The sequence below is a fragment of the Antechinus flavipes genome, chromosome 1 (assembly GCF_016432865.1).
Source record: "Antechinus flavipes isolate AdamAnt ecotype Samford, QLD, Australia chromosome 1, AdamAnt_v2, whole genome shotgun sequence".
NCBI lineage: Eukaryota > Metazoa > Chordata > Mammalia > Dasyuromorphia > Dasyuridae > Antechinus > Antechinus flavipes.
The window spans coordinates 585,462,513-585,476,217 of record NC_067398.1 but is presented as its reverse complement, the minus strand read 5'-3'; the positions used below and the strand labels follow the sequence as shown (position 1 = coordinate 585,476,217).

At 36.6% G+C, this 13,705-nt stretch overlaps 1 protein-coding gene across 1 annotated transcript in view; it reads right to left on the bottom strand.

The window, feature by feature from the left end:
• SPAG1 (sperm associated antigen 1) overlaps positions 1-13,705 on the bottom strand; it is a 71,707-nt gene that overhangs the window by 50,106 nt on the left and 7,896 nt on the right. The window contains exons 3-6 of the mRNA XM_051974455.1: positions 12,203-12,328; positions 7,550-7,617; positions 5,317-5,426; positions 4,452-4,557 (exon numbers count right to left, since the gene is read on the bottom strand). Coding sequence (XP_051830415.1) covers positions 4,452-4,557; positions 5,317-5,426; positions 7,550-7,617; positions 12,203-12,328 — 410 coding nt within the window. The remainder of the gene's footprint in view (positions 1-4,451; positions 4,558-5,316; positions 5,427-7,549; positions 7,618-12,202; positions 12,329-13,705) is intronic.

Below are 13,705 nucleotides of genomic sequence, written 5' to 3'. Positions count from 1 at the left end.
ACACATTGAGAAAAAACAACAACAAAAAATAAATAAAAACCAAGAAAAACCCGATTATGAAAAAAAAGTTAACCAACTAGAAAAGGAGATAACGAATCTCAAAGATGAAAATAACATTTTGAAAATTAGAATTGGGCAAGGGGAAGCCCAGTGAAGCTATGAGAAACCAAGAAATAACAAAACAGATTACAAAGAATGAGAAAATAGAACAGAATGTGAAACATGAGAAAAGAGATCTGGAGATCTGAAGAACAGATCAAGAAGAGAAAATATAAGAATAATTGGACTGCCAGAAGAAAGTGGCCAAAAAGAGAACCTTGACACAATAATGCAGGAAATAATCAAAGAAAACTATCCTGGACTGATAGAACAGGAGGGAAAAGTAGAAATAGAAAAAATCCACCAATCGCTACTTCAAAGAGATCCTTTGCGGAAAACATAAAGGAATATTATTGCTTAATTTTGAACCCCTCAAATCAAAGAGGAAATTTTGCAAGAAACAAACAAAAAAATTCAAATACATTGAACCGTACAATTTTTAGAATACACCTACAGCCAAAAATACCATATCCAGCAAAATTTTCTATTATTGAATGAGAAAAATGGACATTCAACAAACTTGCAGATTTTCAGGACTTTCTATCAACTAAGCTCAAACTTAACAGAAAATTTAACATATAAGAGTCAATATGAAAGATCAATTTTAAGGAACTCAACATGGACAAAGTGTTTATTTTTTTTTTTAATGTATACTCTATGTTTAAAATTCACATTAAAAATAAGGTAGCTCAAAAGAAAAATTGGCAGAATTAATGTAAATATAATAATCATGTTATATAAATGAGGTGCAGAGGAAGAACCAGACACAGAGGCAATAGAGGGGGGGAGGAGGGCTCTTAGTTCTGAAAACCTACTCAAATCAGGAATGGATTCAGTAGGTAATTACTACTACATAGATAAGTAACACACTACATATATACCATGAAGGGCATAGCACCTACCAAAATCTAAAAAAGAAAAAAGGTGGGAAAGATGGACGGGGAATGAAAGGTTGTGGGAAGAAGACAAGGGAGGATCTTTGAGTGGGAGGAGGTTAAAATGCAGCAAGGCAAGTTATGGAGCAGAACTTAAAGAGACAACAGGGATAGGAAAGACGTGTGTGTGTGTGTGTGTGTGTGGGGGGGGATATGTGTGTGTGATTGTCTTTAAGTATGTATATATCTACATATCTATATATATAAATATATCTTTTCTTAATTGTAGCTTGCTTGGAGGTGGGGTGGGGGAATGAAAGAGGGAAAAAGAATATAGTAAATAAGGTATACAGCAGAGAACCAAAGAACAATTTACAAGGCAGAAAAGAAAAAATGGACATTCATGAATATAATTTCTTCTAACATATACACTTTTTTTAAAATAATTTTTTATTGATAGAACGCATGCCAGGGTAATTTTTTACAGCATTATCCCTTGCATTCATTTCTGTTTCGATTTTTCCCCTCCCTCCCTCCACCCCTTCCCCCAGATGGCAAGAGTCCTCTACATGTTGAATGGGTTGCAGTATATCCTAGATACAATATATGTGTGCAGAACCAAACAGTTTTCTTGTTGCACAGGGAGAATTGAATTCAGAAGGTCATATACACTTTCTCAGACATACACTAATATATACATTAATCCCAGATATGATTCTAAGCACTAACATATTAAATTTTTCCTGCATTAACACCTCATTAGCTGATAGAACAAAACATGAAAATTCTACAAATGACATTGTATTCTATCATGTATCATGAGATTGAGTTAGAAAATTGATGTTTGTTCATTGAAAAATTAGGCTATTTAAGTGTTAGCTTCAAACAGTTTAGAAAAGACTTGTCAGAAACATAGTTCATCTATTATATGTCAGAAAAAAAATAAAAATATTTTCTCTCCTCTATCCTAAAAAGGAAAAAAAAAACTTCATAAAGTTAGATTCTAGTCTCAACTTTGCCACAACTACTAATGCAACAACCTTAGAAAAGTCTCAGCTTCTTAGATTTTTTTACATGTCAAATGATGAAGCTGTATCAAAAGATCTATCCATTTCTATGTGAATCTATCTCAAAAAAGAGATCCATCTACATAGGAATTTTAAAATAATTGGGGAGTAGCACAATGTCAGCATTGGTCAAAGAAATTAAAATAAGAACACTTCTCCGATGTACCTCTCTGTCAGTCAGAATCCAAAATCATCTCTCTTTTTCTCCATGACTAGTAATATAATCGCCCTTTGGTTCTTGGATTGCTTTATGAATACATCTTATTAATATGACATGCCACTCCATTACCTCTTTGTTTCTAGATTATTCCTGAATATGGTTTGTCCTTCCCAGTCCTAAGTTCCTAAGTCTCCATGATAATTAGAGCACTAAATTTGTCTACTTTTATTATCTCTGGTTTTCTCCATTTATTCATACTTTTAGATACAGTCATCTGAGGCCTTGGGTCTTATGATTGGCTCTCATATATTTTCTTATGTAAATTATTGGTATTAAATTATTGTCATTTTTCTTCCTACTTGCTATTCTGCATGGTAGAAATTTTAGCTTGGTAAATTTCTACAGGTAATTTTTCTCCTTTCCTTTTCCTTTTCAACTTAAACTTTAAAGTCTTAATTAAATTCTTAATTTGTCTTAATTAAAGACACATAACTCTGGGAGATTTCACACACATACCCAGACATTCACACACACATTTTAAACCAGTATTCACTTTATAATATTTAGCATTCAAGTACATAGGCATGTATGTGTGTATGCATGCATATATATGTATGTACACACATATATGTATACACACACACACACACACACACACACATATATATGTATGTATGTTGTGTCCTATAACAAGCTCCTTGGACAGCAGGGGCTGTTTAATTTTTTACCATTCGTGATAGGGTACAAATCCTGAAGTTAGGAAGGCTTGAGTTCACATCAGGACTCAATACACTTGACCTTATTAACTGTGTGATCCTAGGCCTAAGTCACTTAGCCCCAATTGACTTGCCCCCCAAATAAGTAAAGATTGTTCATTAATAGATTAGAGGTCCTCTATCTCTTATCATAATTCCTGAATTTTAAGTTACTGCCCAAAAATCTCAATCTGAAGCACCATTTCTGACTTTGACTTCTGTTTTTCCTCTAATCTCTCCCCTCTCCCCAACCATAGGTACCACAGGAATGAATCATTGCCACTCTTCACACTATCACAGGCAATATTCTTTTTCTCAGTTGTTAGATCTTTCCTTAGATCTAATAATAAATAAAAAGATCTAATGATAAAGAACTTTATTAGATTTTTCCTTTTAGTTTTTTAATATCACTATTATGCTGATGAAGTTCAAATCTTTATTTCCACCTCTATCTCCAACTACCACAAAGCTCATTGCTTCAGATCGCCAGTTCAAATTCAACAGATGTCAAACCTAAAGGATCTTCATTTTCACTGGATCCTGCCACCAAGACCCATGGGTTTCTTAAGTCCATTATCTCTATTCCACAAAGCAGATATGGTAGGAATCCTTGAGTTATGTTTAATATCATGAATAGAAAAACGTATACGTAGAATATCATCATTAACACTGGGACATTTTGAAGGACCTCTCTGATATTGGCAAGTACCTGTAGCTTTCATATCTTCCTCTTAGTCAACATAATTACTGTTACTAGTAGCAATAACAATCACTAATATTTATATGGCATTATGACAGTTTGCAGGCAGCTAAATAGTACAGTGGGTAGAGGCTCCAGCTGGGTCTGGAGTGTGGAAGACTCACCTTACTAAGTTCAAATCTGGCCACACACAGCCACTGTATGACCCTGATCAAGTCACTTAACTCTATTTGTCTCATTTTCCACATCAGTAAAAATGAACTGGAAAAGGAAATGGCAAACTCTACCAGTACCTTTGCCAAGAAAACACTATATGGCGTCAAGAAGAGTTGGACACAACTGAAAAATGTGTGAACAATAATAGTCAGTGGCTTAGTGCCCCACTAATATTACCTCACTTGATTCTCACAACAACTCTGAAGTCAGGACTATTATTATCCCCATCTTGCAGATGAGGAAATTGAGGCATAGAATGGTTTAAATATCACACTAAGCAACTAAGTTTCTGTGATGCAACTTGATTTCATATGTTACTATATCCATTATACTACTTAGGTGCCTTTCATTATGCAGAAAATCACCAAAGTGATCTTTTTAATTACCTCCATCCTGGCTTTCATATAATTTCGAGTTATATATGAGAAACATTTTGGACAAAACCAATTCTCTATTAAAATTAATGCACTCCCCAAAATGGGATCTTGCATTCACTATCCACTTCAGTGAGCACTATGAACATAAAAATATGTCCTACTTAAAAAACAAAACAAATATCAAACACAAAATCCCACTTACCTAGTATAGTATGTCACAGCCTCTTCATAGTCACCTGAACTGAAAGCTTCATTGCCCTTTTCTTTTTCACGAGTAGCTAAGAAATCTTTTTCTTTGCCACTCAGACCTAGAAAAGAACATCTTTGCTGAATATAAAAAGGGCTAAAAACTTAATAACAAAAATAAAGAGTATTTAATTTAAAAAAATAGGAATTAAGGGGCAGCTAGGTGACGCAGTAGATAGAGTAGCCCTGAAGTCAGGAGGAGCTGAGTTCAAATTTGACTTCAGACACTTAACACTTCCTAGCTGTGTGACCCTGGGCAAGTCACTTAACCCCAGTTGCCTCGGGGGGAAAAAGGAATTAAATTTTTTGCAATCACAATTTTTAAAAAACAATTCTATCATTCTGAATGTCTTGTGCTGAATTACAGAATTCATTCTGAGGGCTTTTTGAGTTGTTAATGAGTAAAATTAATATTAGTTGATTCCTTAAATGCACCAAAGAACTGTCACAGCAGGCCTCAAACCTGATGTGTGTGTGAATGGCAAAAAAGGAATTGAAGGGTTTTGGAAAAGAAAGAAGAATTTTAAAAAGAAGATTAAACAGTTGGTTAGATGGTAAGAAAACTGGATTTATTTGAAGTTATACAACCCTAATATAACAAACCACTATTTTAATGGAATTAACAGTGACAAAATAGGATTTGACTGGCATGGGAAAAGTAGCTTGCGGGGAGGGGAATTCTCAAACCATCAAACTTAAAAATGGTACTTCTTAAAAAAGGTACATCCTTAAAGATGTCTTCCAGTTTATTGTCAAAAGTCAACATAATAGGACAGAAATTTCAAAACTTACTAAATTAACTTCTGCTAGATTGCAATTACCTATTGTATCAATATTCTTCTCAATCTTAAGTGAACATGACCTGATATTTGGGGTAGTATTTTCTTTATAATCTTCATCGATCTTTGAACATTCTTTTTCCACATCAAATCTTAAATGAAAGAAAAAAAGTATTTTTATAAATGAAACATTTGGAAGACTTTGAAATAACACAGGACAATTTAATTATTGCTAAACTTATGTTTCCCTCAGTGTGCCTTTCAGAACCTACCCAAACAACAAGTATTTATTTAAAGGGACATTAAACTGAATAAATGTGATCTTTGTATGTTAGTTTAGGGTTTATAGGATGCTTTACACAAATGACATTTCTTCTTTCTCCCTGTGCCTTTGCTGAGGGTGTGCCCATGCTTGAAATGCATTCTCTCCTTAGAATTCCTAATTCACAGTGCCTGGGATATAGTAGATTTGATGACTACCTGTGGATTGATTGATCTTGTTTGACCTTATAGTTATTTACTAAAATTCCTATTATAGAGAGGCCAAAAGAGTTGATTTGAAGGCAGATCTCTCCACCTTTAAGTCTGGCATTCTTTTCATAATACCACACTACTTCTTAATATAAGCTTATATTACAAATTATCCTTGCTATAGTATCAAATGTGCAATCTAATGGGAACTCTAAAAGCAATCAAAACAGATACCATATTTGACTTTATGGATCAAAATCAAAGAATATCTTGCAAGTCTTGGGCATTGTGCCTTATTGGATACGAAAGATATCATTGTTTGGTTTTGTGGTAATAACACTTAATAGCTGTGTGATCCTGCCAAGTCACTTAATTATGTATTCCTCAGTTTCCTCATCTATAAAATGAACTGGAGAAGGAAATGGCAAACCAATATCTTTACAAGAAAACCCTAAATGGGTCACAAAGAATCAGAACTGACTGAATGACTAAATAAAATAGAAATAGAGGATCAGAAGTTAATAGGGGAGAGAAGTGGACATATAAGGTCACTAATATAATTACATGATATAATGCAGTAATAATATATGATGGTGACAATAACAGTTGACATAATGCACCTACTCTGGGCCAGCCACTATATTAAATACTTTACAAAACATTATTCTTTGATTCTCACAGCCACCCTGCAAGGTAGCTGCATTATCTCCATTTTACAGATGAGGGAACTGAGGCAGCGGCTAAGTGATTGGCCCTGGATAACACAGCAAGGGACTGAGGCTCAGTTTGGGTTCAGGTCTCCATGGCTCCAGGCCTAGCGCTTGATCCACTGCACTCACAACTGCCCGCATGGCAATTGCCAGACAAGGAACTGCTTCTATCAGCGTGGATCGGGACTTTCTTTACAATTTATGCTTTCAGAATGACGCCCAGAGCACCAAGAGATTAACTAACTTGCCCAGGGCTACACAACTGGTATATGTGTGAGAGGCTGGACTGGAGAAAAGGAATGCAATTTACTTAAACTTTACATCTACGAAAAAATCCAGAGGCCATATGGCACCAAGAATTAGCCAAATTTCCAATGTCCTTTGCTTTGTGTGCTAAAGGCAGTGCAGCCCAAGTAATAAGAACATTGCTTGGCCAGGAAGAGGGAGACCCAAGTTTAAGGCTCTGACACTTACTAGCAGGGTGACCTCAGACATCAGATTTCTTCCAGCCCATTTCCTCATCTGTATGTAAATATGGTCCTGCCTCAAAGGTACTACAAATGAAGGATGGCTCAGGATATGGTTGTGGGGATCAAATCATATCATGGATGTCAATCACTTTATAAAACTTCAGGGCTGGACAAACTGCAGCTGTCACAGCCCTGGACACAAACTAAAGATATCTCCCCTCCCCTCTAACAGGAGAGTGAGAACCAAACCCCTGGGGATCCCTTGCTTGAAAGAAGGCAGACCCTGGCCTCTCAGCTCTCTCCAGTTTGCAGTTGCTGCTCTGCCTGTTTCCAGGTGCTCGTGGTCCTGACTAGGTACCTCCTGGCATGCCCCTTGCCCCCCCGATTTTCGGTATCCTTTTGTGCTGTGTCCTCCTTTAAATTGTGAGCTGAGGACACATTTTGCATTTCTTTATTAACCACATTCCCAGGACTTGGCACAGTGCCCAGGACTTCTTATGGACTATATAAATGCTGATTGGGTTGGATAGTTAAGAAATTATTTTTGAATTTTACAGTAATTCAGTACTTTTCAGAAATAGATACACACAGCTAAAAAAAAAGATATAATATAAATGTACTTACTTATCCCACTCTGCATAATCTCTTGGTACTTTCTTCTTTTGAGAGGATCCAGATTTATTATCTTTCTTCTGAACAAAGAATAAAGCCAAGTTTTACAAGATATTAATTTTTTTCCCTGAGGGTCTTGTTGTGATTAAGATAGAAGGCCTTGAGTTGGAATAAAAACTTATTATTGTTTCAGGCAAGAGAGCTACATTCTTCCATGGACTTGGGGAGTTATATGTAATATACGTAAGTTATATGTAAGGGCAGATTCTGGAAAATAGAACTATTAGACAAAAAGTAATGGAGGTAGGCCATAGGTCTGCTAACTTATTCCCCTCATGTCTGTTTACTTATAGAAGGAATCTAATATTTGGGCCACACTACTTTGCTGAGATAAAGCCCAACAAACTTTACTTTATTGCATCAGAAAAAGGACAGGGTTTGATTTTTGCAACTGATTCTCAACTGAAAGACTGATGTTGTGTTGGTGGGTAATTGGAGAAGGGAGGAAAACTGCCCAAATGTATGTATATATGTAAAATTAATTCAACCAATTCCCTACATTACAGCAGTCTATTGTAGCCTTTGGGAGAAAGATCAGACACTGTTCTGTTCTGGCATTTATCAGAACAATTCTAGTGATCTCCCAGCTTTGGCTGGAAGCTGGATCAAGCATTGAATTTCCAGATCTTTTCCCCCTCAGGGTATGTGGCAATCTGGGATTTGCATGGCAGATTGGCATTTGACATTAATTAATTTAACATTTCTAGAAAATGAGTTTATTAAAAGTAAAAGTGAGACAAAGCTCAAAGCAAAGAAATGCGAATAACTAGACAGGGGTCCAAACTGGCTGGTTTGATTGGAAGATGTGACCACACCCTTAGGCAGATCCTAGAGCCTGGTACCACCCACACAGGAGTAAACCGGCAACCTACTACCTACGGCCACAGGGAGGAAAAGAAGGGTGATGGCTGATGCCCACAGCACCCTCTAGTGTTCAGTGGGATCCATTACATGAAAAAAATAAACAGCTTTATAAAAAACCACTCTCAAGAGAAGTAAAAATATCCTCTGAATGGGTATTTAGGGATTTTAACAATATTTACTTGACTATCTCTAATAAGGGTGTACTTTCTTCTGTCCTTTAGTAAACATGCTCTAAAACAACTTCAGTTAGCCCACAATTGTTCAATAAGAAAGCCCCCAGATTCCTGAGCTACCCTACTCTGAATGTAGAACTGCATGAGAGGTGAGGCCTGAAAATAGCCCCTACTTTGAAAGGGACACCAGCTGGAGAAGAATGAGGGGCAGATGACAGGTACTTGGAAGAACAGCAGGGGAGCCTCATGAAGCATCAATAGGAGATGAAATTTGCAAGACAGAGGCAAACAGACAGGCAGACAGACAGAAGGAGACAGAGAGCCCAAGGCAGAAAGACAGAGACAGGGACAGAGGGAAAATAGAAAACCCAGAGCTGAGCATCCTAATAGACCTGTGGGATAAGTACCCCAGGCAGGGTGGATTTACATCTGATTTCTAGATGTTGGCTGTCCTGTCCCTCTTCTCCAGGATGAGAAGGCTGAAGCAGGCCAGGGGTACCCTGAACTGAGCTAACACTTGGACCCAAAGCTGCCATGGTTTCTGCTTGGATAAATGAAAAAAGGATTAAGAGAGACCAGAGGGTGACTGCTGGACACAGAGAGAAACCATAGACCTTCTGTGAGGTTATGCTCCAATAGGGTTGCCTCCCTGAACAGTCAGTTCTAAAGATAATCCTGTGGGTTAGCAAATCTTTGTCTGGTGAGATACATGTGGTCATTAAGGATGAAGATTTCAGAAAAAAGATTTTGATCCTTTTTGAAAAGGAGGAGATTCATTTATGCTTCAGTTCAGGCTGAACCCCAAGACATTGACTCCTTATGAAAGGTTTTTGAGCAAAGGAGATGTGTTGATGTCATGGCCTAAGGTAGGTTCAAGCTTTCTCATAAATCTCATAAATAGGAGGGCCTGTGTAGTACAGAGATATCCTGTTCTAGATTTCACTGAGGTAAGCCCTTGAAGTAAATGGAACTCAGGCAGGACCAGCCTCCTGTGTGGTATTCATATTCCATGAGCTAGGGGTTGCCCAACACATCCTTTCTAGGTGGGGTGCCCTGTGCTTTGCCACACATGACCATGTTATATGTTGGGTCACCATTCTTTTAGAAATCAGATGCAGAATGACCCTGCCAACATAATTTCCTTTCATATGGTGCAAAATGGACAATCATTTTTCTTCTGAAATCCTTGTTTCCAGACTTCTTCAAAATCAAGTTCAAAAAGATGTCATTAAACTGATAAATTATGGGTCAGTCTACTATGTGTTTCTGGAGTCTTGTTATCTCCATAACAAATCAACTTGGGCAGAGCACCTCAAACTCAGGAATATGTTCATTAGAAAAATCTTAAGTTTTTCCAATAAATAGTAAAAAAAATTTCAAATTATTAATCTCTATGTGAAAGAGTATTCTAATAAGAGAAATCAAATACTTAAATGGATTTATGATTTTATTGACTTGAAAGTTCCCTCCAAAGATGCAAATAGCAACTCATTCATGCTGTATGTACAAGCAACTCTTACCTATGCTCTCCCAAGAATTTGCCATAGGATGCTCATTCAATATGCTGGAGTCCTTCCTTTCATTCTCTAGACATTGAGGATGCCCAGTGAAACACTTTGACCATTCACTTGTCATTGCCTGACATCACTTTATAACTGATTCATTTTTATCTTCCTATCATATAATTCCTTGATGACTTCTTTTACTCCTATTCTTCAGAATTCCCAATTAATGTGTCTGATGTAGACACCAGATGATGCAGGCACCAAAAGTTGGGGTTCAGTCATGTGAAGAATTCACAATGGCTATTCTGTTTGGCAAAAGGAACTGGTCTTCTGGGCATTGATTGCTTCTGAATCTTTTTCCATAAAGTCCTTTTTATGGATAAGTCATAGAGAATTAGATTGTTGTTGTTTCTTAAAGTGGGAACCTGTATTCCAGAATAGTTTGGGATTACTAAACCAATGCCCATGGCTTATCACCCCTCCCCCCCATAAATATGAATTTTAGAAGTATAATGGATTATTTCTATAACCCAGAGTGAAATCGATTTAGGGAACCTAGCTCTGTACCATAAAGAGCGGTTAAGCTATCAAAGTCTAAGGGCATTAGTATGGTGGATCTACCCCATATTCTGCTTTTTGTTCCTGCTTAAAAAATGAAAGGCATCAGAGCTGAAATTCTGAGCAAAAAAAAATAAGATACTTCTACTGATCCAAAGGTTCCTGTTATTTTTGATAGGCAACTAGGTGGCAGAGTAGATAGAAAGTTGTATTAGAAGTCAGATACTTACTTGACTCTGGGCAAGTCACTTAGCTACTCTCTGCCCCAATTTCCTCCACTGTAAAATGGGGATGACAACATCACCCATCTTACAGTGTTACTGTGCACTTAACATAGTGCCTAGCACATACTAAGATCTTAATAATGTCTGTCCCCTTCTTTTCTGAACAAGCAAATAAACAATGTAAATATGGCCAGGCAACAGCATGTAACAGAATTAGTGTAAGGACATCAAAGGTCCTATAGCATCAAACTTGAGTTATTTCCTCTTGCTTGGCTATATATATGTCGCCTTCATGTGTGCACTGTGTCCATTCTTCCCACTGACATTCTCCTATTTGTGGGAGATTATACCTCACGTTTATGGGGGAGATGTTTCGTTGCTACTGCTTTTTAGTTATGTCCTCTGGATAACTAAATGTTAAGGTAAACATTCTTCTGGGAGCTTGTGAGCTCTAGTTTTAGGGGAATGGGCCCAATGATTACCTCAAATCTTGATTGGTCATCTTCTTTTGCCTTTTTAGTTTATCTCCAGCAACTAGCTCAGTGTGTGGCACACAGTAGGTCCTAAATAAATGTTTATTGACTTGACTCATTCAACCTTTGAATACAAGCTGGGGAGGCAGGGACAACCTGAGAGGATACTACAAATATAATTTAATGTTCTTGCTCCATGAAAAAGGACAAAATGAAGAATTTAGTGTGACACAACTGTCAATTGCTACCACCATGTTGAGTGACATTGCTAAATTGTTTTTCCTGTTGTAAGGGAGGAGGGCTTATTAGAGAAGAGTAGGTAAGGGGATGGAAGAAATGACTGGGATGTAAAAAGAAAAGGCACTAATCAAACTTATTAATTTTTAAAAGCTATTTTCATATTTCTAGAATCTATCACAGAGTTTTGCATACAGTAAGCACTTTAATAAGAATGTGTTGAATTGAATGGCAAAAGGAATACCTTAAGAGAAGATAAGTCTGCACCAAATCAAATAATAGCGGACCGTACCTGCAATTTCCCTCAACTGTATGCAATTTGTACTATGACATTCCTCCCCCCGCAACTCTCTGGGGACATTTGCAGTTATCAGAACAACTGTGATCTCTCAGGTGTTTCATTTCCTGAGCAAAAAGTTTCCATTTTTTAATTCTTCTGTGACAGGAAGTCAACTAGAAGAGGATAACAGAAAATGGACAAATGAAAAAAGTTAACATAAATGTTCCCCTTTCCCCCAAGAACCTCTGGCCAAAGCTATTTTAAAACTTTTTAAAAAAGAAATCCAAATACCTTGTCAGTATTAAGAGGGTTATTTGTACCACGAACTGGAGGCAGATGGTCTTCCAATTCTTGAAATGTGTCCATTTCATGAAAATGCATTTTAGAGTCTTCCTTTTTTATTTCTGATACCCAACTCTAAGAAAGAAAAAAAAAAAAAAACAATTACAGGAAAACAGAGCTTAACATATTTAACCAATTAGGCTAAAATAATATATAATTAACTCAACTATTCAGGGATTAACAATCATTTGTATTATTCTTTACTATCAATTTAAAAGAAATAACATTTATAATGATAACAAAAAAATACCAAAGATATTAATGAGTTTCTTCAGGTATATAAAATTGGATAAAAGTATAACAAAAAAAGGAAAACCAGAGTCAAGAATATCAAGAATTAGGTGAATGTTGACAACTATATTTGCATATATTTGGAAAAATAAAATATCATTTAAACAATCCTGAAAAAATAATATCAAGAGTTGATGGGAGGAGGGGTAATTAAAGAAGGCAGATTTACTTTCATGGGCTCTTAATTATATTATAAAGCAGTCATGATCAAAGTTGTTACTGAGAGTTGCAAGGGTATGGGATCATGCTGAGAGGGAGTACCAAGGCCACCTTGATCTTTGGTACACAGTAAGTTTCCCGCCATGTTGCAGAAATGCCCCTTTTAAGCAAAGAGCAGTGATGCATGTCATGGGAACAGGTTGGCCTGAGGATCACAGCATAATTGCTAGTGAACTGGGATGCTTTGACAGGGTCTATAGCCTGTGAGCAAATTGCTAGAATGGCTAGATTGGCTCTCCTCCCATTGGCAGATACCATGCATACGCAAAGCCCATGAGTTGCCTCTCTGAATGGTGATTGGGGACTGCCTACTGTTCACGCACTGCTTGCAAAAATGTATAGCAACAAGGCTGTACGGCATAATAAACTGGAGCTCTTTTCACACTCTATGAGTCTTCCACCTCATTCATCTCGCCTCTGAGATCAGAGGTTTCAATCAAGATGGCTGCAACAAAGAGTAAAAAAGAAGAATAGTAATCTGAATGACTTATGATTCTATAGGTGAAGCAATTCAGTCCAATCTATCTAGAATTTAGATAGTTATTGAATGTTCCTCAGAGTCATTCCTCAGAAATGATTTGGCCACAACAATTACATTAAGAAATGTCAAAGGCAGGATGCAATCCTAACTTCCTACCTCTGGGTCCAGAAATTCTATCTATTATAGGACACTGCTTCTCAGAACAGAATATATTTATTGAAAAGAAGAAACTATAATATACAAAATAGTAGTGATTGATAAACTATGGAAAATAAAATTGAAGAAAGGATTTATTAACAAATGTTCGGAAAACTGAATTACAATGTGATTTTTAAAAATCTCAATCCTCACCTCATATTATATATGATAATAAATTCCAGTTGGACCATACACTCAAAAAACCCCAAAACAAACCTACTAAAAAGTTAAAAGAAAAAGGAACTGTACATTTAGCTCAATTG